The 24,332-nt window shown below is 47.3% G+C and overlaps 1 protein-coding gene across 7 annotated transcripts in view; it reads right to left on the reverse strand.

The window, feature by feature from the left end:
- FAM120B (family with sequence similarity 120B) overlaps nt 1-10,706 on the reverse strand; it is a 100,196-nt gene extending 89,490 nt beyond the window's left edge. For 3 of the 7 annotated variants that reach the window (XM_032407439.1, XM_032407440.1, XM_032407437.1), the window contains exon 1: nt 1,033-5,035. In XM_032407439.1, the coding sequence (XP_032263330.1) occupies nt 1,033-1,083 (51 nt within the window). In that variant the 5' untranslated portion in view covers nt 1,084-5,035. Of the gene's footprint in view, nt 1-1,032; nt 5,036-10,616 lie in introns of those variants that run through there. The other 4 variants (XR_004299933.1, XM_032407441.1, XM_032407442.1 and 1 more) reach the window with 4 other exon arrangements.
- Nucleotides 10,707-24,332: the final 13,626 nt, after the last annotated feature.

The following is a 24,332-nucleotide window of genomic DNA, read 5'->3' on the forward strand; positions in this document are numbered from 1 at the left end:
ACTATCTATCAAGTACACCTGAATAAAGGTATCAAAAAGAAAAGTACATATTCACAATGCCAAATTTCTGTAACATCTGAGTTGGTGACTGACTGACTTTGAATGGAAAACTGCCCACTCTGAAATGCAGAAACATGGTAGTTCAAAGAGTCAGAACTCAAAATCTGAAAAAAAAACTAAGCAGAGTACTTTAGATGTCATTGGTCAGAAAAAATTCCATGATGACGTCTTTGATCTTAACGGCCTACTATTTTCACTTTGGTTTTCTTTAAGACTCATCGGGGCTTCACGTCCATCGATAAACAAAAAGTCCTTATTACACAGACAGCTCTAGGAGAACAAACGAAGCCTCTCCAGGCTTGGGGCTGAGGGAGGCAGCCATCGGCTGCTGACACGCATCCATGAATGAGGACTCTGGCCTCACGGTGCGTGCGCTTCCCACCAGACAGCACTGGGCACTCAAGACACAGAATCTCCAGGCTTTAGAACAACTCTGACAGGCAAAAAGCTGTAAGCTCCATTTCACAAATGAACAAACTGCAAATAATTTCCTACGTTGAGAAAAGGTACCCTTACAGAGGACTATCTTTTAAGAACTTACTGCCTGTTAATGGACACTGGCCCCTTAAAAAATTTGAAGTTATCTATTTAAAAGCCATTAATATTGAAAATACATAAACAGGGCGCCTGGGTGGCTCAGTTGGTTAAGCGACTGCCTTCGGCTCAGGTCATGGTCCTGGAGTCCCGGGATCGAGTCCCGCATCGGGCTCCCTGCTCAGCGGGGAGTCTGCTTCTCCCTCTGACCCTCCTCCCTCTCATGCTCTCTGTCTCTCGTTCTCTCTCTCTCAAATAAATAAATAAAATCTTTAAAAAAAAAAAAAAAGAAAATACATAAACATGAAGTGGACATAAATTTCACACATTTATGTTGAACTTTAGAAAAATCTTGCTTGTTAAGTTATTAAATACAATGGAATACACAAATCCATAGACCCCAAACCACTGCAGAGCTATCATTAGCAAAGGATTTACCTTGGGAACATTACCAAGGTGTGAGTTTTTGAAGCAGAAACTGGACTTCATAACATGATTATCTGGGCCTCCGGGTATGGATCCTATGTTTACTAAGGTGACGTTGTATTTCTGAAGCCAGTTTTTCTCATGAGATTCCAACACAGTAGTTTGGCACAGGTTTGGAAAGAGAATGGAAGAGCACAAAGAAGGGTGGGTCAGAGTGGATTGAAAAAACAGTGCTCAGACTTCACCAGCTCCATCTAGGCCATTATTCTATGCCGAGCTTTGAAAGAAGCAGGCTTGCAGGGTGGACTGATGATGAACAGACCAAAGGCAAGTCCTACAGATTCGGACTCTTTCTCCGTGGTGAGGCGAGACTCCGCTGCTTTCCCAGGTTCCCCGGGGGGTGCTAGGCATCTGCCGGAGCGCACCGTCAGTGCCTGGGGGCACCCGCCCACCAAGCCCACCAGTGGCCAGTGGGAGCTCCTCGCGAGGCACTGGCCGGCTGCAGACACACGGGAAGACAAAGCCGAAGCAGAGCGGAACCGGCCCTCAGGCCCGGCTCCCACACAGACGTGGGTTCGCGTTTGTGCAGCAGCTCTGCCACGTTTGGGTTGGCTGCCTTCCCTCACCAACAGAAAGGGATTTTTGTTTCAAGCATTTTTCTACTAAAACTGCAAGTGACAACACTGAGTTGCTCAAAACACTCTCCTCTTTATTTTGGGAGAAGTCAAGCTCAGCCTCTGCTTTGATTTTATTCAAATGTTTTTCTCCTTTCCCACCCAGCAGTGAAAAGCTCACTATTATAATTAAACATGTACTGGTTTTTCCTCTTTCACACTGCCAATTTCTCACATTTTGAATCACAAATTACTTCAGGAATGCTACGTTACAATGTGCTCTTCTATGGCATTTACAAAAACAAATTTGGATAAGCGAAGACCTGGGAACTTGTGACATGGATGATGCCTTCCGGTACCGCAGCACTTCGGGGCGCCCAGTGCTCCCGCCACCCACCCCTCAATGCACTCAGTGTGCTGTACAACGAAATGCCTAAAAAAGTAAGTTCTGTGGGTTTTACCTTTCCTGAGCAATTTTAAGGTTTTTTTAATATTGCTAAGAGCATATACAGCTAACCCTTGAACAACATGGGCTTGAACTGCACGGGTCCGCTTATACGTGGATTTTTTTCAGTAAATATCGTACAGTACTGTACATGCATTATCTCCTCCTTCTGATTTTAATAACGTTTTCTTTTCTCCTGCTGACTTTATTGTAAGAATACGGTATATAACACATGTAACGCACAAACTGTGTTAATCGACTATTATCAACAAGGCTTCTCATCAACAGCAGGCTATCAGTTAAGTTCTTGAGGGGTCACAAGTTATTTGTGGATTTCTGGCTATGCGAAGGGGTCGGTGCCCCTAAGTTCCACACTGCTGAAGAGTCAACCCCACTGAGGTTTTTCATTCTTTAAAGGTAGTTTTAAAGATCATGGCAAACACACATGTATATATGTACATATACACACAATTTTCATTAGTTAGATAATTGTTGCTTAGAAAGAAAACAGATGTCTCATTAGGGGGGAGTCTTATTGCCCAAAATGGAATCTGGGAATCACTCCCATTAATGTGGGCCTCCTTAGGGCAAATGACATCACTCTGTCATAGCTCCAGTACCCAGCACTGTGTCCAGCATGGCAGGGGCCCAGTAAGCACTTGTGAATGAATGAATAAGTGAAGGCACTGAAGGGCAGGTGTATAAAGAGAAACCAGGAATCAACCAGTTTACAGACTCCGACTGTAGGCAAAGAAAAGAGCAGGGAGCAAGTAGCTGACAGACTGGTTTGGGAAACAAAGCATTCGATGCAGGAAAGTTTACGGAGGAGGAGCCGGCAGGCACACAAGTACAGCTGGAGCGGGTCACACTGGAAGGGGCCGCACTCCTAGGAAAAGCTTCCTTCCACACAGCTGGACCAATCCCAACATCCTGGGTTACCAGAAAAGGAGGAAAGAGAAGTCCAAAAGCTCCCTTATTCACAATCTTTCAACTGACGAACACAGAGACACGAAGAGTGCCGTGCCTCAGCAGACAGATCAACCTGTCTGCCACGGATGGAGGGGCCAGAGTACCTCTGGACACAGGGACAAATGGACTCAGGGACAGCCCACAGATGGAAGGGGGGGTGCAGAGGGCAGTGTTTGCAGGACAATCGGTAGCAACAGCAGTGACCACCTTAAAGCACACCCAGCATCCGACAGCATTAAAGCATAATTTTCAAAGGCTAAAAGACAACCCATGCACACATAAATGAATGAGGGAGCCACCAAGATGGGAAGCTAGTTCAGAGGGCTTTGAAGAGCTGCAGTTGACTGAAACAAGCTATTTTCAGTTGGAGACAAAGCAGGTTGAAGTCCTACAAAGGAACGAAATCAAAACCTTTCGGTTTATTTTTATCAGAAATAATTTGCATCTCTACAAGACAAAAAATCTACATATTAACATGTAACATCAGGGTCTGGGCTCTAATCAAGAGTAACCAGCAAAGTCAGAGAGCTACATTTGGTCGGAAGACAGAACAGCCTTGGGTGACTCTGCTGAACAATGGCCCATGTGTCAGTAACAACATAAAAACATGCAGTCCTTTTCCCTGGCTTCATTTCCAAGTCTTAGATAATGTTTCTTCCACTGGTAACACACTGGCTGGGCCTGGGCCCTCAGGGAGGGCCTCCTGTGGCTTGATGTGGATCATCTGAGGCCTGCTCTTCCTCCCCTGCCTCCCCACTAACTCCCCTACAAACAGAAACATACGGGACCCCTTCACACAGCAAGGCAAGACCAGGGACTAAAAACTCCCAAGAAATGAATGCTTACCCCACACCAGCATATGGGAACATGTTAGCTCAGTGTTTACTGAGTATTTATGAATGCACAGACCAGGTGAATGAGTAACCTAAGAGTGGCTGCCACCTGGGTTGGTCTCCATGCCTCAGAGGACCACCACCCAGGGCTCATTAAACTACTGACAAGATGCTCTCCTGGACCAGATTTCAATCAGGCTCCTCTGGGCCCTCCTCTCAACTAGGCCTCAACCTGGGGCTTCCATGTACATTCTGGCTGAGTCCAGTGTCAGCAAGAGTCCTGCTGAGTCTGCCTGGAGAAAATCCCTACCCTTGATAGATGGTCACCCTCAAGATCTGATCAAAGGCTTCATGCCCTTGGTTCTCAAGGACCTCCTCCCTCTGCTGGCAGGCTACAAATCCCCAGGTGTCTGCTGTGTTCAAAGCTGAGCCCTAGTTCTCTCCCCTCGTGCAACAGTCTTAAGTGAAGTCTTCCTTACTGTTTTAGCAAGTGTCAGTATATTTCTTCTTCAACACTGCATCTCTAAGAAGCTTATTCAAATGAGAAATGGGAAGCCTATAGCTATTATGATGTACATTGTGTGTCTAGGTATAGATGTCCAGACTCAGGATGTTCTGGAGGACCCTCCGGAACACAGTCAGGCCATGGCCACTGATGCCAAGATTCAGAAAACTGGTGCATGGCTGATGTAGACACTCCGTACTTGGTAGGATGACCCCTCTTAGCTGTGTCCTAGGAAGAAGTGACAATCTAGGCAGTACAGTACAGTCGATATACGGAAAGGCTCTAGTGAGTTCAAATTCTAGCCTCCACTTAATAGCAGTAAAATTTTGAGCAAGTTACTTTATTCTATAAGCTTCATTTTTCATATCTCTAAAGAGGTTTATAAGACCTACTTCATAAACTGTGATGCAATTTCATTTATATTACAAATTTATTCATAAAACATACCATCAGTTGCCTGAAGTTTAGTAAAGTCAGCCCAGCACCAGTCAAAATTCTTAAATTACTTCAAAATTTAAAACAAAGCCATACAAGTTCTCGTGAGGTTTTACTGTATTTATGATTTTTCAAGCTAGTTTACTTTAGTATCAGGAATGTATTTATTTATAAAAATTTGTCTCTAAAAGTAGCCATGCTCGGGGCGCCTGGGTGGCTAGATGGTTAAGCCTCTGCCTTCGGCTCAGGTCATGATCCCGGGGTCCTGGGATCGAGCCCCGCATCGGGCTCCCTGCTCCGCGGGAAGCCTGCTTCTCCCCCTCCTTCCTGCTCGAGCTCTCTCTCACTATCTCTGTCTCTCTCAAATAAATAAATAAAATATTAAAAAAAAAAAAAAAAAAAAGTAGCCATGCTCTTTGCAGAAAATTCAGAGACAGCACAAAGGAAAAAAAAAAAAACTACTTATAATCTCATCTTCCAAAGATAAGGACTACAATTTTAGAGTACATATTTCTAATTTTTATTATTCATTGTTTTTAAAAATTGGGATACTCTTGTCCTTTCTGTAATCTACTTTTGTGTCTTAATTTACCACGAATATATTCCCAGATCACTGTGTTAACCTTCTCCTGCAGTGTTATTTTTAATGGATACACAGTGCCATAAGTGTGTATCACATCTCTGTATATAAATCTTTGAGTACATCCCGAGCACTTCCTGGGGACAAATCTTAGATATGAAACTGCTGAGTCAAAGAGCGAGCACATGGTGGTCCTTTTCTCTTCAACAGGATGTCATTTGTAGCTGCCATTCATTAATACTCAGTTCTCCTCAACAATACCAGGTGTTTAAACATGAATCTGGTTTACTCCTTTAGCAAGTACCTTTAGGTCATTCACAAGAGCAGACACTAGCTATGACCAAGACACAGGGCCCTGCCCTCTAGAAACTCACACTCCAGCAGGAAAACATTCAACCCACAATAATCACTTGGGCAGAGCTGTAGCTGGGGGAGGGGGGTGGCAGGGGGGGATGCTCAGCAGGGAGACCCAACCCAGATCCAGGATCCACAATGGCTGTCCTGAGTAAGGGCAGTGGAAGCGAGCCTGACAAAAGGCAGGAAGGACAGGTGCGGCCAGAGCGAGATGATGAGTTGGCAGGCAGATGGGAGGCACAAGAGTCACAAGGAATAAGGATTTTTAAAGTCTGTAAGATATCTTTTTTATCAGTAAATGGATGTTTCTAAGGTGCTTACAATACACCTGTTCTACTAAGTAGTTTAACCTGCAACTTTATTTATATTATAAATGGGTATTTTATTATAAATGCTTGAGGACAGCACAGGAAAAAAAAAAACCCATCAACTCTCAGTATGGCTAGAACCCCGATTTAAGGGAAGAAGAGTGAGGAGATGAGGATGCACACAGGGCCAGACAGTGAAGGGGTCTGCCACGCACATGTATTTGGACTTCAGCCCAGGGGAAATCAGATACTGGTCAAGGCTCTAAAGCAAATACATCTTAGAAACACTGCCCTGACTCTGTGGAGAGAGGATGGAGAGGTGAGACTGGAGATGAATGAGGGGCTCTGGCTGGCACTGCTTGTTCTGCTGCCCAACATCCAAACCTCTGTTTTGGAAGAACCCTAAGGGATGCAGAGTCCTAATTCCTACTGCAAAGACAAAGGAGGTAGAGACCCTCTTCTGGCTCCCACACACCTACCAAAGACAAGAGTTCTGAATTCCCATATTTGCTCAGTAAATTGCTCCAGGCCCTGTGCTAACAGCTATGGACACAGCAATGAACCAGACAAAGTCCCTGACGAAGAAATGGGCCCTAAGAATGGGAGTGAAAGGCACAGGGTCTGTCAGAAAAGGAAGTCTGGCAGTGTGTCCATGTGTCAAAATGCAAGATATTGTACACTTACTCTACAAGGCGACCAGCAGCCATCTCTAGTCCCACTGGGCCAGGATCAGTTTGTTCAGACTCATGAAAGGCATGCCATGATGCACCAGCAAAGAAGGCCAAAGAGCTGGTGCTGGGCAGCAGCCAGCAGGGTGTGCTATGTTAGAACACCTGCCTGAGGTCATACACACTAACAGTGAAGCCCAGATCTGAACCCACTTGCCTCCAAAGCGCATGTACCTTTCACTAGGCCCCACCCCCACATAACTGCTCCATCTGAGCAGTCTGGTTGCTGCTGCCTCCAGTGTTAGAAAGACCACTCACTGCACAACTGTCCGATGGGTGTCCTTAGTCCAGAGAGCTCTTCTTCCTGAAGGTTCTCCCAGTCGGAAGGGTACTCACAGAATCATCAGGATCGAAGGGGCAATCCAGAACACTGGGCCTTTCCCTAACCCTCTGAGGCTCTACAAAACCCCTTAAAGGACAATGACACATAATGTGAAAACCAGTGTCACTCACTGAACATAGATAAAGATGCACGTAGGCCTGTAAAATTTATGCTTCGTTTATCCAGAATTCAGGGTAAGAATCCAATGTAAATTCATGAGTTAAAGCTAAAACAATTTATTCATAAGAGACTTCTTCAGGCTCTTATTTATCATCTATGGACTCTTTTCTATTCAGTTCTAACAACGAGCTCCTACGTCCACAGTAGAGAAAAATACAGAAAGGGCATCTGAGGCAGGCACATGGATACCAACGGCAGTTGGAACCGTCGAGAGCTGACCAGGGGAAAGCAAAAGAACAGGAAAACTAAACCTGACAGACACAAAAACTCCAAACAAGTAACAGGGCAACAGCTGTCCGTGCCTCAACAAGTCCTACCCCGTTTACATCACAACGTAACAAGTTATGTTTACAATGTTTACTTGAGATCATTAAAGAAAGTTTATGCTACATCCTGCACATTCTATTAAGAAAGCGGGGAAATAATATATTTTAGAAAGACTGCCATCCTAGATGGGAGATTTTGGTGCTTAATGGGCAAAAACCCAAAACTCACCTATCCAGAAAACTCCACTGTTTCAAAGAGACTTTTCTCTTATCCTGGTTGGCAGTGGTTTTATTATAAGTGACTTTACAGTAACTTACTACCCTCTGGGCTAAAGCACGAACAGGAACAGCACACTGCTGCACACTCTCTTGGAACTTCGAGTGCACATGTGGGACTCTGCAGCTAGACAGGCATGCTGAAGGATGGATACAATAATTTAGTCCACACTACGGTAAACATTCTATAATAAAAGCAATGGATTCCCACTTATTGAGTAATATTTGTTTATAAGGAAAAGGGTGCTCAGGAGCGCGTTTTTTTGGTTGGCAATGGCTCTGATTTACTGTGTGACTGAAGACAAATCATTTAATCTCTTTGTAGATCACTGATTCCCTTTTTGGTAAAACTTAAATGATGATTTACCCTCAGTTTGGTAGATTTTAAACTACTACTACAAAATCCTTTAAAAATATCTTTATATAAATAACTTAAACCTTAAATAACATGTTTTTAGTCTCTGAAAATTTTTCCAACAGAACATCTTACAAAGAAACAGACACCTAAAAGCAAATTAAAATAAAGTTATTTATACCTGTTATAAAGCTTTAATAAAAATAACTGATAGCATTAGGGTTGCCTCATTTTCAAACTAATAAAAGAAAGCATGCAATGAATTCCTCTGATTTTCCAATGTATAGCTCTAGCTTCTATGGCGATTAAGAGCTGCTTTTATGACTTCAATTAAGTGGTCTTTTCCCTCTTACCATTAACCTTTTCTTGAAAGAGGTGGGAATCCAGCAGTGAAATAAATCAATACATACACTGGTGCAAAGGTTCCGCCAAATGCACTGAGATGCCAATCTGTGGCATCTCCCTCCCTGAGGGCAAACTAAAGCCAGGTTACAGCAGGAATTTGGTCAGCTCCACTCGTTCCTATTTTCCCACCAAGCCTCAATAATGAACACACACATGAAGGGGGAGGTCTGAAGGACAAGAGTGCAAATACCAAGACAGCAGGATGAGATAAACGGCCAGTTTCATAGGGATCCAAGTTGTGTAAGGCCTCAAATCTACACATTTGAGATCCTTCTTTTTAAAAAATACAAAATTATAAACACAAGACCTCTGAGGTATTTCCCAGTGCCTTGGAAAGGGTTCATGAGAGGGAGGGACCCTGACGCCTGATCTTCATTAGCTTTACAGTAAATCTACCCCATAAATGACACCCAGATTAAGGTTCAGGGATGGGGCAGAACCTCAGAATACGAAAACCTACAAGTGCCCTCAGATGTCACCTACTGCGGTCTTGTCCCTTTACAGATGAGAAAACAGCTGGCCAGAAGTGATTAGAGATCTCCGTATGTCTGGAAGATTAGGTAGCTGAAAATGACACGAAGGAAGTGAGAGGCAAGATGGTCGAGGAACAGTATGTACGGAGAGGTGAGCAGCGAGGGGCTTGCCATAGTGAAGGTCTTGTCAGCGCCTTTCACGAACACAGCTAGTAAGGGGAGCACAAGTGGCATTCTGAGATGACGGGGGAAACCACTATGGCAGAGCTTAGGGATGGCAAGAGATGGGGTGGTGAGGAAAGCAGAACACAGAGAATGGGTGAAGGCCGTGCTGGTGCAGAGAGGGTAGCCCCCAGCAGCCAGGTCTACACAGGGACAGGTCCAAGAGCACGTAAGACGTGAGGCCATGAGAAAACAAAAGGCTGACACACAGAGGAACTGCGGAATACTGCTGCAGACCAAACAACACACGTCATACGTGATCGGTCAGGCACCTGATGCTGCAGACTTGTTCTCCAAGCTTTTCTCAGTCTCAATCATTTCCTCAAATGCTCAAGCCAAAAATCTGTAAGTCATCAGAAATACCAACATCTCCTGTCTTTCCCATCAAACTCACCTCCCAGTTCTCTCCACTACCATATTCGGGTTTCCAGTTCTAAAACTTCTTTCCTGCAGGATTGCAAAAGCCCTCTTCTCATGACCTACAGACAGACTGACCCACCATCATCCTACACCTGCCAGACACTCTTCACGGTAAGATCCGATCACCTCCTTGCCCCAAATTCTCTATAGCTTCCTGCCATTTCCCATCTCTAAGCAATATGTCTCTTCTCCACTTCCTCAGACGGTCTCAAACATGGTTTCCTCTGCAGGAATGAACGGCCTCTTGCCCTTCCTTCACCTCCCAATTCCTGCTTCTCTAAAATTCTGCTCAAATCCCCCCCCTGCCCAGAAACTTCCCGGACCCTCCCTGACCTCTCCGCTCCCCCTACACTGGTCTAAGTTCCTTGCCGCCAGCGAACCCCGTCTTCTCCTTTCTGCAAGGACCCTGGAGCCCCAGTTCAGGACAGCCCAGAGATGGCTGGGGGGAAAGGCACACAAGTTTTGAGCCGCGAGTGCTGAGGTCAGAGGACGCCTCCCTGGGGACGATCACACCAGCTGTGTGGCCGGGCAGCCGAGAAGAGTGGCCCCAGAATCGGCACACATCTCTGGAGGGGAGCGGAGGGTCAGGATGACGCCAAAGAGGAGGAAGCAAGGCGCAGAGCTGTAGGGGTCCGGCGGCCAGGGAGTGAGGTGACAGGGACGGAGAGGGCCAGGAGGGGAAAGGCGGTGGGCGGCGAGTGTCCCAGGTACCCGGAGCGGGGCGGCGGGGCTGCGAGCGGGCAGGGCCGCGGAGGGCTCGGACCCGGGCCCAGGGACCCGCGACGGGGCTCACGGCCGGGGCTGCCGCGACGGCGCAGACCCGCGAGCGCAGCGAGCCGAGCCGAGCCGAGCCCGGCAAGCCGAGAGCGGCCCCAGACGGCGCTGGTCCCCCAGGCCCGGCCCTACCTAGAGATGCGCCAGCTCAGCCAGAGACGCGCCCGCACCACCCTCGGCCCAGCCGCAGCCGTCTGCGCACTTCCGCTTCCGCTCCGAGCGCTTCCGCTCGCGGGACCGCCCCGCGCGGGGGGCGGGGCCTGCGCGGCCGGGCCCCGAGGCGCCGGGGAAGCGAGCTGCGCAGGCGCCACGCCCGTTGCCTCGGAAACCGCGCGGTGCTTCCGAGGTCGGGGTCGCGTGGTCCCCCGGCCGCTCGTGGGCGTCGGCAGGGCGCAGCTTCTTTCCCCTCCTTCCCGGTGGTGCTGCGCTGGCGGCGGGAGGGTGGCTTGAGGTCGGCTGGCCCGGGCGTGTTCGCCTGCGGGCGTGTGGGGACCGACGGTGACCCGGAGCCCCTGGCGCCAGTTTTTCGGAGGCCCAGGGGAGCGCCGCGGCCGGCTCGGGAGAGGGTCAGGCTCGCCTGAAGCGCGGCTGTCCCGGAAGGCCGTGGGCGGTTCCCGCGCTGTCCGAAAGCAGAGCGCTCTGCGGAACCTTCCCGAAGTCGGACCGGTGCAAAGCGAAGACCTGCCTTCGTGCGGTCATGGCTTTTTTCATGTAGACGAAAATCCTCTTCGGATTTCTTGGGGTTAGCTTTCCTAAAATGGAAGTGGGGTAGCAAACGTTACCATCTCTGAATGTGCCCATTTCCATGTGAGGCATGGGGAGAGGTGGTGGGAATACGGAATGGGATGTGTGACCCTGGGCAAGTTTCTTAAGGTCTGTACCCTCCGCTTCCTCACCTGGGAAGTTGGGACAATAATGGGACTTCCCAGGCAGTGCTTAGAAAGGCTATAGCAGAGCGCTTGGCCCGTAGTAAGCACTTCGTACATTTTGGCCATTTGTTGGTATTGCTGCTGTGATGATGATCATAATTACCCTCCAGTCCACGTTTTTTTACTGGGCAGGTTTTACAGTCTGAATGGAGTGTGCGAGAGTTGTGGGGATGAGCAAGGAGAGGTGCAAAAGCATGAGGCTTTGGAGAAATTTCGGTGACTGTAATGTAGTCATGAGGAAGTGGTGGCAGATAAAACTGGGTGGTGAGCGGGAGCACCTGGTCATGCAGTGTCTCCGTCTCATGTTAACGAGCTTGGACTCTGCTTGTAAGCCACCATATCGACTTTATTTCTGAAACTGCTTTTAGATCGGTAAAGTTCACGTTCAGGACATGCACCCTTAGGCTCAGATATCAGGCAGTCCAGATTATACCCACCTCCTGGTCCTCTAGCTGCCGCGACACCCTTTGCCCTCACTGGTAGCCAAGTGTGATGGCAGAAGAATAGCCTTTAAACCGATCTATTTTTAAGTAAATTACTGACAAAGTAAAATTACTAATAATACCAGTTTATTTAAGCTGCATCTCAAAACCTGTCTGTACACACAACATATCTCATTAGAGTTGCTGTAAGCACCAGGGAGCGAGAGGCTTCAGTTGAAGTAAAATGACCAAATAGTGTTCTCTTCAGAGTCTCTTCCAAAGAGACTTAACCAAAGCATTACCAAATTGAAGTGACAGCACATATATAGTTTTGGGAAGGAGTCTTTCTGCTCAGCACACAAGGCTCTCCTTTCCTGTTGACTTTTTTTTTTTTTTTTTTTTTGAGTAAAGTCAACAGTGCTCAGCACCTACTACTGGTTGGGTACCACACCAAGAAGGGTGTGAAGTGGTCTCTAATCTTAAGGAGCACACATGGCGGTAGGGAAGAAAGATGAACATACATTAAATATTAGGAAACAAGTGAAACGTCGTGTAAAGTCTATAGCATTGGACGAAGAAGGCAGCAAGGAGCTAGCGTATGAACTGAGCCTGGAAGGAAGTGGGATCTCAGACAATTAGAAGAGGAAGGTCTTGCAGGCAGAAGGAGCACCTAGGAAACAAACGGAGGTTGGAACTGAGGTGGTGCAAGGGGCAGGCAGGGACACCACTTACAGGCTGTGCCGAGCCAGACTGAGGAGGCAGAGGGCAACAGGCCAAACAAAAGCCCTCCCTGACTGCTTGGGTGAGTCCCACCACTTGGCAGTCTTATCTACCTCATAGAGCTTTCGATAAGCATCTCTGTCTCCCTCCTAAATAGATACACATGACTAAGGATCAACAGACATTTAAGGAAGACAGAAAAAAAGGAGAAAACAAACTAGGAAAAAAAAATATTAAAAACATGATCTGCAGTCTCTGAAGATAATATATTCATCAGAGAAACAGAGAGGGGTATATAAAAGAACATTCCAAAAATAAGAGCTCTTGAAAATTATACAAGAAATGATAAACTTAAAAAGTGTTTAAAGTTAAAATATAAATCTGATGGTACCTCTCAGATATTAGAATAAAAAGAATAAGACATTGAGAAAGATGAAACATAAGAAAATTAGAAGATTAAAGTTTGACATGTGAAAAATAGGAATCACAAGAAAGAGAACAGAGAAAATGAAGAAGAAATTACTCAAGAAGTAATTAAAGAAAACTTCCCAGACCTAAGAGACATGTCCTCAGATTGAAAAGTTTGCCAGTGGACTCCGGGAATCAAATTGAGGGTCACAGAAGGGAGGGGGTGCAGGGATGGGTAACTGGGTGATGGGCAGTAAGGAGGGCACATGTGGGGATGAGCGCCAGTGGACTCCGGGAACCAAACTGAGGGTTTCAGAGGAGAGTGGGGTGGTGGGAGGGGGTAACCGGGTGATGGGTATTAAGAAGGGCACGTGTGATGAGCACTGAGTGTTCTACACAACTAATGAATCATTGAACACTATATCAAAAACTAATGATGTACTATATGCTGGCTAATTGAACATAATAAATAAATAAATAATAAAATAAGAAATAAAAAAAGAAAAGTGTTGCCAAATGCCCAGCACAATGAACCTAAAATGATCCACACGAAGGCACATCATGAGATTTCAGGACACCAGGATTAAAGAAAAGATCTTAAACATTTCCATAGGGAAAAATAAAAAGGTCACATTTAAAGTTTTGGAATTCAGAAGGGCATGGGACTTCTCAACAGAATCCCAGGAAGCTGAAATTCAATGGAGATTTAACTTCAAAATTCTGAAGAAAATAATTCTAAAGTGGAATTCTCTCAATCAAAATATTAGTTAAGTATGAGGGTAGAATAAAGAGATATTGAGGTATGCAGCTCAAAAATATTATCTACCAAATACTTTATTCAGAAACCTGCTGAAGGATACTCTCTAAAACCAAGAAGTCAAGAAAGAAGAATATTTAGGACTTGGGTAGCAGGGAATCCAAGTGAGGAGAGAGGAGAGGAGTCCTAGCTAGAGACCATTTAAATTGGAGCAGGAGGCCTCCCAGAGACATAATTCCTGGAAGATGAGCCCCATGGAATATCTGATGTGTCTGAATATTTTATTTTATTTTTTTTAATATATTTTTTTAAGATTTTATTTATTTATTTGACAGAGAGAGACAGTGAGAGAGGGAACACAAGCAGGGGGAGTGGGAGAGGGAGAAGCAGGCTTCCCGCAGAGCAGGGAGCCCAATGCGGGGCTCGAACCCAGGACCCTGGGATCATGACCTGAGCCGAAGGCAAACGCTTAACGACTGAGCCACCCAGGCACCCCTGTCTGAATATTTTAAAAGAAGATCTTTGGAGTTTGGTGATGGTAAGCAATAGGTACATAGAAAAGTCAACAAGCAAATAAATTAGGCAATTGTTGAATCCAGTAAAGACAAAAAACTGTACAAAAAAAAAAATGTAATCACAGCATATGCCTCAGCTATGAATAATTATATAGTTTTAATAAGGTAAATACAGAATGGTAATTTAATATAAATGGATACTCTAATTACTTTTTGAAAAAATGGGAGGTAAATGTTCATAAAAGTGTGTGTGTAGGAAATCCGGTGGAAGAGCTAAATCTTCATCCGCTAGAGCTGGGCAGTCCATGGACAATATATGCAAGTGAAAAAGACAGACATAGCATTAGAGACTCTTTTTTAAGAAATATAAGAGTAGGGATGCCTGGGTGACTCAGTTGGTTAAGCATCCACCTTCAGCTCAGGTCATGATCCTGGGGTCCTGGGATCAAGTCCCACAGGCTCCCCGCTCAGTGGGAAGCCTGCTTCTCCCTCTTTCCCTAGCCCTGCTGGTGCTCTCTCCTGCTACCGCTCTCTCTGTCAAATAAATAAATAAAATCTTTTAAAAAAAGAAATATGAGAGTACATTTTTTAAAAAATAGTGAAGAGTTAAGTTAGAGGAAGGAACTGAAAATGGGAATGCTTGGTGTGGGCAATTGCTATTTTTTAAAATAAATCTAAAAAAATAAATCTAGAAATAACATTTGAATTTTAAAAATCTGTACTACTTTGATAAAAGGAAAAAATTTTAACTTCAAGTTTTAAAAATTTGTTAAGTAACTAGTACAAGTGGTAGTAAGTGGCACAATTATTACTCAAACTCAAATCTGTCTAAATTCTATAGGCTTTTAAAATTTTTTTACAACCACAGTGCACAACAGTGAAAGAAAGGAGAAGCCAAAGATTCTTTTGCAGGTCCCTTTCCCAAGGCACTAGAAGAAAAGTTGAACATGGGTATCAGTGTAACAGAAGCAAAAAAGTTGTGTGTGATTATTCACGTCCTTTCCCCACCTCCCGCTTGACACCACACATAAATGCTTCCCATGCCCTATTGTGCACATCAGACATCAGCTTGAGGGGCACCTGGGTGGCTCACTTATGCGTCCGACTCTTGGTTTTGGCTCAGGTCATTATCTCGGGGTCATGTGAGATGGAACCCCGCGTCAGGCTCCCTGCTTGGGATTCTCTCTCTCCCTCTGCCCCTTCTGCCCCTCTCTCAAAGAAAGAAAGAAGGAAGGAAGGAAAGAAAGAAAGGGAGAGAGAACAGACATCAGTTTGGGGGAGAATCTAAAAATGGGATGGCAGATTTATGTAAAAGAGAAAAATAGGAAAGGAAAGAAGAAAAAAGAAACCATAGGTTGAAAGTAGGGAGAAGGGAATTAAGGGAGAGTAAATATGTTGAAGAGAAAGACTTCACATCAACTGTGAGAAAGAGAAGAAACATGGAGCATGAAATGAGTTTGGGAAGGAGGGGACTAGGGCAGGTTTCTCTTGGTAACAAATAGCCTTCAAAATTTATTTGGAGTTAGTTTTAATTTTACTTGAATGCTGAACTGAATTTCTTTGAATGCCACAACCACATGGGTTGATGTGGGTTTTTTTTTTTTTTTTAAGATTTTATTTATTTGAGAGAGAGAGAGAAAGAGAGCACTAGAGAGAGAAAGCAAGCACGAGTGGGGAGCAGAGGGAGAGGGAGAAGCAGGTTCCCCTCTGAGCAGGAAGCCTGATACGGGGCTTGATCCAGGACCCTGGGATCATGACTAGAGCTGAAGACAGACGCCCAGCTGACCGAGCCACTCAGGTGCCCCGGGTTGATGTGGTTTTATTTGAATAATAATTCACCATCCAAAAATTGGGAAAGAAAAAAGCCACAACCATAACAGCATACTGACTTCTACATGGTTGATCCATCTCAAATATTACCAAAGTGTTTTATTGCTGGTAAAAATGGCATACAGAAAGAAAATGTGCCTCTTCCTCTGCTGGTCATCGTTATGTTCACTTGTGAATTCTGGGCCCCAGCGGCTTTCCTGCAGTTGTGGAAGGGAGCTAACCAGCATTTAGGCCAACAACCTGAAAACAGTGGAGCAGAAAGATGGAGGGCTCCTTGTGCCCGGACAGTGTGGTTGAGCCAAAAATGAACTAACACTGAGACTACTCCCCTTACTTCTATTTGAAGATACCCTTTCCTTTCCTTATAGGTAGGAGTGTTGAATTAGGATTTCCTGTTGCTTGCTGCTGGAAGTATCCTGTTTCAGCTTGCCCATGGTGGGGTAATTCCTACAGAACTTGTCCTTCCACTTTAAACAACTAGAAAACTAGACAAAATATATGAAATTACTATTTTCAGACAGTAGAAACAGGAAGTGGAGGATGGAGATTCCTGAAGGAAGGAAAACAAGCCCGGTGACTGCCCTGATTTTCTGCCTAGATCAGCAAAGAAAATCAGTGAGACAAAAGCCTGGTTCTTTGATGAGGTCAATGAAACGGGTGAACTGATAGCCATGTTGACCACAACAAAGGAGAAGACGGAGATCACCCATACTAACGATGGAAGATGGGACCACAGATTTTACTTACACTGAAGGGTTAAAAGGAGACTATTGGAACAACTTTAGATAAGATGGACAACTTCCTTGAACCAAACAAATTACTGAGGCTGACCAAAGAAGAAATAGAAAATCTGAGGGACGCCTGGGTGGCTCAGTGGGTTAAGCGACTGCCTTCGGCTGGGGTCATGATCCCGGGGTCCTGGGATCGAGTCCCACATCAGGCTTCTTGTTCAGCGGGGAGCCTGCTTCTCCCTCCCCTGCTCCCCCTGCTGTGCTCTCTCTCTGTCAAATAAATAAAATCTTAAAAAAAAAAAGAAAATCTGAGTAACCCTATTATTTATTAAACCATATATTTATTTGTTAAATTGAATTTCCAGGTAAAAACCTTCCAACAAAGAAAACTCCTGACCCATGCAGCCTCACTGGTGAATTCTATCAAACATTTAGGGAAGACATATTAATCCTATACAAACTCTTTCTGAAAATAAAAGACTTCTCTGTTCACTGTGTAACGCATACAGTGGCAGAAAGCAGGTCTAATGTGACTTTGGACCTCTAGCCCCTAAGACAGGTGAGTGCATGAATGAATAAATGAGTAAAGGCCATGTGCTTTGGGCAAGTGGGTCTGACTATGGCCCCAGCCCTGAACAGTGATTTCCATAAGCCAGTCTCGGTTTTCCCATTTGCCTTGACTGTGGTTGGTTCAGTGGTGGCCTTTGACTTAGTTCTAGCCACTGAGAAATGAAGGTGGTGGTGGGTCATTCCTAACACACACTGGGCCCTTAACAACCTGAAAACAGCTGTATTTCTTGCCTCGATAAACCTACTAATGTAAATAGGAACAGTTCCAACAACCATTAAGAGAAAGCAAAAGTTTGTTACTATTCCTAAAAAAATCCAGACTCACCAATCATGCCCCTCCATACCTACCAGCAACAAACAGCATACATTTTGAAAGCACTTTGCACTCATTAGTTATTAGTGATAATGATTGATAAACAGCCACCGCCCTGTTCCTATTTTCCTAAAAGAAAATAGTATTTTGAAAGCAAACCTTGATGGAGCGCCAGTGCTGTCCCCATTCTGTTTCCTGGGAGGTGGCACAGGGGAGGGACTAATAATTTAATGGTGCGCAGGGAGGAAACTGTTGAAAAGCAAGGAATGCAGCTCAAGAAAGCATGCCTTACATTTTGAGATTAAGAAATGTGCTGATATGAAGGTGAAAAGACATTTGCCTAAATTTGTCCCCTCTTTTTTTTCTCCGATACTTAGGCTGTTTATTGGGGTCCCTTTCTCTCCAGCCCATTTGCTGGAGTAGGGCTTTGCAAAGCCGGTCTCCTAGCAGCCGAGTGCAGAAGGCCCATTCGTATTACAATGGACGGGAAGGAAAGAAAGAGCCTGGTCTGTTTAAACTGCCTCTGTCTTCATTCACAGCCTGATGTCCGTCTGCATTGTGACACCCACAATAGCACTAAAGGACTCATTGTGGCAGAAAACAAATCAAAACAGAATAAGGGATGCTAAGATAAAAGAGTCATGCAACAAAATTGCTTAAAAAATCTAAGTCTTACATCTGAGATTTATGTTACCTTTTGGCTGTGTGGCCTATTGACCGGTGTTTATAATAACCACTAGAGTTTAATAAACAAAAAGATAAATGGGGACTTCATGTACATTTTTAAGGGCGCTTCCACAGAAAGGGTGGGTATGCTGGGTTGGGTTGGAAGCTGTTTAATAATTATCGTTCTTTGTTTGCACAACATTTGGGGAGCCACACTCCACACTTTGTGTTTATTTTCCTTCTGATAAACATACCCAAGCTATGCCCATGTGGCCCAACAGCGTCCCCCACACAGTCGCTCTCACCCACCCCCCACCCCCTGCCCGAACCAACATCAGATGTTGCGAGAACCCACGCCCAGTTCAGCAGGCAACAGGTGGAAGGTTGAATAGCTTCACACGTTTTTCGGGAGAGGGGGTGGGGAAAAAGAGGAAAAAAAAAAAAAGGAGGGCGGGAGGGCAGGCTTTTGGGAGCCGATTTAAGGATTAGATCAGATGTTATTGCTAGTGAAAAATTAAACAGCCCGGTGCTCTGGGGAGTGCAGATTAATATATTTAGTGACTGTGCGCACAAAGGCTGCTCATTGTGGCCACGTCTGAATGCCTGTGAATAGGATGGAACATATGCGGCCTGTCACCGCAGGTGCCCACATCTGTTCTTCCCCGGGCAGATGCTCACAGAAAAGGGGAGGTGGGGAGGCCGGGGAAGGACAGCGTGCTCGAAAGCTGCGCCTCGCCCAGGGTTCCTCGGCCGCGGCCCCGGGCTGCGCGGGTCCGGCGGCGACGCTCGGTGCCGAGGGCCAGGGCCGCGCCACGTTTCCGGGCGGCTCCGTTTTAGAGCCTGCCCCCGCCGGCCGGGTGATTGACGGGCCGCCCCAGGGACCAGGCGACAGGTGCCTGAGACCTCCCCGGGCGGGGGCGCGTCCTGGGAGAGTAAGGCCTGGGGAAAGGCCCTGCCGAAAGGCGCCCCTCGACGCCTTTTCTTCCCCTCCTCATTGTCTGCAAAGTCCTAGGCTGCAGTTTCCAGGTGGGACGCCTGGGCCCGGGACCGAGCATTAATGCAGGTGACAGGGAGCTGCCTGCCTTCCCGGCCTGGCCCCGCTTCCCGGCGTCCGCGTCTGGGATCCCAGGGCCGCACCCCTCCGCGAGTGCACAAAGGGCGCGCCAAGGCCCCGCTGCAGACCCCGTGGTCCCCGCCAACCCTCGGGTGGCCGCAAGGGCCCCTCCCCGGCTGCAGGGACGCGGCTGGCGTGGAACCGTCCCAAAGTCGACCTGGGTCCGCGGGGTGGCCCTGCGCCCCCTCGCGCCGCACCTGCCAGTGGCTCGGGGTGGGGGTGGGGGTGACGTCCATGCCCGCCTGGCGCTTGCGACCCCGCACAGACACTGCTTGGAACAAGCGCCAGGCCCGGCGTCGCCACCACCTCTGGGAAGCCCTCCGGCACTGCGCCAACGTCCGGCACAGCCCCTCCCGGGCCCCACGCCCCCCGCCCGGTCCTGGCGCGCTCAATCGCTGCAAAGTTCTGAGGGGCCACTCGGGGCGGGCGCGCGGCGGCGGGAGCAGCTGCGCGGTCATCCGATCCGGGACAAAGGCGTGCCCGCCGGTGCTGGGCCAGGTAAACACGCGCTTTGTCATGGAGATGAGCGCGGGACAGCCCGAGCAGATGATCCGCGGGTTCGGGAAGCGGCGGCCGCGGCCCAGGGCGGGGGAGGGGAGCGGCGCGGGGGGTGGGGACCCGTCATCTGCGCCGGGGCCGCCAGCTGAGCACGCGACTCGCCCTTTCTCATGCAAATCAGCACATGCCTTTGCAACTTGCTGCGGACCTGCGGCCTCCACCCGCCGCCCCCGCGCCCGCGGAGGTGGGGTGTCCCCCGTGCGCGGCACCCCGACAACCAAAGGAAACAAACCAACCACGTGGGGTTGGGACATTCCTTCCTTTCCGCGCCACGGCCGCCGGCCCCATTAGAAAAGAAAGGTTATATGACACGCCATGACCCTGCCCCACAGGGAAAACCGGGCCACCGTCCCACTCCTGGGGTCTCCAGCGGCCCAGCCTGCGCTTAGAAGCGAAAGCTTTCGGAGAAACTGTCAGGGCCATTGCTTCTCCCGCTGGGCTCTGTCCTCCCGCCACTCCCCCCACCCCGCCCCACATGAACCTGGGGCCCGTAGTTGCTGTCCTGGCTGTCTGTGGGGCCAGCTCTGCTTTGAGGGGGCTGCCGCCAAGGAGGTCAGAAGAGGCTATGGGATGGGGCCTCACCGGGTTTGAGGTGTGGTGTTTATTCCCCAGCAACAGGGAAGCCTCCAGTGTCTAAATGTAAGCCAGCTCTGCGCCCACGCCCCCTTCTTTTTCCCTGCTGAATGGTGGCTTAGCTCAGCATGTATCTCCAACTAGAGAGATCCACACATAACTCCATCAAGTCTAAACAAATCCGTGCAGACATTGGGGTCAGTGTGTGTCTTGTAAATGTTCACGAATCTCTGGGATGCAGTCCTCAAGATAGCTTAAGAAGTAAGAAGTAAATATCCATAATAGCTACACCATACAGATAGAGGTTTACTGTAGATCTCTGGAAGAGCTTCCTATACTCACAGCAAGCTGGTCAATTCCCCTGCAATTTTAACCACTTTGGGATTCCCAAACTGTTGTGGGAGGTTGTGGAGTAAGTCAGAGGGATGAGAGGTACAGGACAGGGAATATAGTCAATGGTACTGTAATAGCACTGTATGACTAAAAAAAAAAAAAAAGATTCCCAAACTGTGACTGATGGAGAAGGGGTGGTAGCTAGGATGTATTGGCGGAGGATGTGATACTGATTAATAAACATGTTTTAGGCCTCCTCCCCCCCCCCCCCCCCTTCTTCAGGTAACCTGGCATGTTTGATCAACACCAGATTTGCTGCTTGGAAGTTTTTTATTTTGTTGTTCAGAACAAGGACCTTAATTCTTCTTAGGAATTAGAGAACCTCTCTGTTGGGTATACAGTATTCAGTTGGTCTAAGAAAACAAAAACACCGCTCCAGTCTCCAGACTTGTTTACACAGAAAACTGAACCCGTGGCTAGCTTAGAGTCTTCAGCCTCTTCTGGGCATTGTTTTTTGCAATCTGCCCTGACCCTCCTCCCTCTACCCACAACCCCCACCCCACACATACCTTGAGAATAGAACCTTTCTTTGGGCAAAGGGGATTGAATCAGGTTTGGGTGACCCCAGTATTTGGTCACACCACTACTGAGGATGTGCATATTTAAATTTATAAAATTTATGAAATGAAGGCTGTGAGCTTTTATTCCCAAGTGGCTTAATAAAAGTGGGGAAAACGATCAGGGTCTCCAGTAAACAGAGCTGATCTGTACCTATTGTGGCTATGGTTCTGATCGTACAACCTGAGTCCACCCTAGCCACTGGGGTTATTTAGGCTATGAGCTATGCAAGCCTGGCAAAAATAAAACACCACCACCAGGCGGCAAATCTCTCTGTCCTCTCCTGTGTCTGATGGATTGGGTGCCTTCTAAGCCCTAATGAGCCTCACTTTGTACAGTAAATTTGCTGAGAAATCAAAAAGTATTTAAAAGAAAGTTTCCTGCTTTTTCCTAATGAGCAAGGTGAGGATTTATGGTGTGCAGGGAGGAGGGAATCTGGCTGCTAGGGCCAACGTGGAGGCAAGCCTTTTAACATACTCTAGCTTAAGCTCCCTCCTGCATTTAGGGGGTTCAGAGTGCTTCGTTGCGGGAGTATAGAGACATGCAGTTAGGGAGTGAAAAAACGCCATTTGGTTCGGAGCAGATGGCTGGCTAGGGGGCTGATGGCGTCTAAAGGCGTGTCATCCCCCTTCAGCCTGAATCCCTAAGGGCTCCCCTTGTCTTCCCAATCAATGAAAATTAAAGTGCAAAGAAAGGATGAATAGTTGGACCTCGAGTCTCTCCTTTGTTCATCTCAGCTACTGGTGTGCAGGAGTTAAACTACAACAGGCCCCCACAGAAACGCAGAAGTTAAACAGTCTCCCGTCAGCTCAGCTTTGAAAGGGAGAGGGGGAGAGGGACCAGCATGAGGTGGGGGCAGAGGGAGAGGGAGAGGGAGAGGGAGGGAGGGAGAGAGAGAGAGAAGGAGGAGGAGGAGAAGGAGAGGAGAAGGAGAAGGATGAGGAGGAGGAGGAGGAGAGAAGAGAAGAGGGGAGGAAGAAAGAAGAGGAAAGAACAGGAGGAGGAGGAAGGAGAAGAAAAGGGCTTTCTGCTTGATTTCCCCAATACAGAATCGCGTGGCATAAATTAAGTTGGAAAAGAATGAACGCTTTGGGCAGGATTCTGATGGATTTTACGATGCCTTTCAGTTCCGCTTTGCCGCTGTAATCGAGAAATCTGTGCCACGTCAATTTAACAAATACTTGATACTGAGGGGGGTTTGTTAAAGATTTGGGGCAAGTCTTTTCCCCCCAAGGTTTAAGCCCTTACGCGTGGAACTTTTTATTTCCAGTTTTCTAAACAGGCATTCAAATGAGACTGTTTCCCACTTCCATTTTCTAATTAAAAGGTTCCTGAAATTTCATTTCTTACTGAAATCTACTCTTGGTCTCAGAGGCACAGAGGATTTAGAGCTCACATTCCTTTCTTCTTTTGTGGCTCCTCTGCTCCTGGAACCCTCTCACCTCCCCCCATCTCTCTCCCTCTCTCTCCGTCTCTCTCCCTCTCTCTCTCTCTCTCACACACACACACACACACACACACCAGCTTCTATGCTGTACAGAGCAAAGTTCTCAGAAATTAGCTTTCAGAGGAAACATGGACGTAGTGAAAAAAGGATGCTGACACTAGGTGGCAAGATTAAATTAGGATTCATGCTGACCCAGCCCTGTGGGGATGTAGCACATCCTTACAAAGTCCGCAAAGGGTGGCCACACTGGGATTGCCACCATCCTGGGGGTGCAGTACCTTTGAAGTCTCCATTTGCTCTGAACCAAACAGTAGGGGGTTCTGGTGGAGTCCAAGCCTGCCTTTCTCACGTCACCCTGCACATTACTTTCGACTAATTCGTTGCTTCTCTATGAGGCAGCAGTGGAAAACCTAAAGTGTACAGATCTGTCAATCCAGAAACTCTACAGGTATATGTGAGCCAAAGATCCAAGGTTCTTGTGGCCTAACAGCCAGAGGGATGGCCATGGTTGACTTCACCAAGTGATTTTTAGGTTGCTGTTTACAGTGGTTTTATTTGGCATTTTCCCTCTTCCTGTGCATGACATGATACTGTGTGATCTCCACACCTGCTGCCATGAAAATCACATTTTGCCAGGACAGTGCCAACTCCCACCAATAAGGTGGCTTTAGCACACCTGTAGTGAGGCCATTGTGGCCAGGCACCCTGGGGCTGTGCCACAGAGTGACATCTACTCCAACAGTCACACCTTCCATCCTAATGAAGCTGCCATAGGTGTTGGGGGAGGTTGAGGAAGAGCAGACAGGGTTGGGAAAGAGACCTCGAAGTGTGCCCAGCATAAAGCTGGATGGCAGAGTAGGAGTCTATGCGCCACCTTAATTCTGCATTGAGCCCAAAAGCATGAGAGCAATTTAGATAATTCATTGTGTGATACGTGTGTTCTCAGCCCTCCCAATAAACTCATTTCCCTTTAAAAAAATGAAAACAAAAGTTCTAGTGTCTGATGGACGTGTAAAAACCTAATAAGGTGATGGTTGTGTAAAGATTTCGGGTTGGGGGGGCCGGGCTGGAGGGTCTTTAGAACATGTGCCGGACATTGTTGTAGAGGCCGCGGCGCGCGCGGAGGGGAGCTCTTTCTCTCGGCATTGTGCGGGGAGCAGGTGCGGTCTGCATTACCATACAGCTGAGCGCACAAAGAGCCACTGATTCAGCCTCGCACAATAACAGAGTGCCTTAATGACAGCCACGCGAACGACACACACCAAACTCACTTTTTACCAAGCGGAGGGAGGCCGAGGGGGGAATACCCAGGAGAGAGGGGCTGGACACCCAGGAAAGGTGGTG

The sequence above is a fragment of the Phoca vitulina genome, unplaced genomic scaffold (assembly GCF_004348235.1).
Source record: "Phoca vitulina isolate PV1807 unplaced genomic scaffold, GSC_HSeal_1.0 scaffold9, whole genome shotgun sequence".
Classification (NCBI taxonomy): Eukaryota; Metazoa; Chordata; class Mammalia; order Carnivora; family Phocidae; genus Phoca; species Phoca vitulina.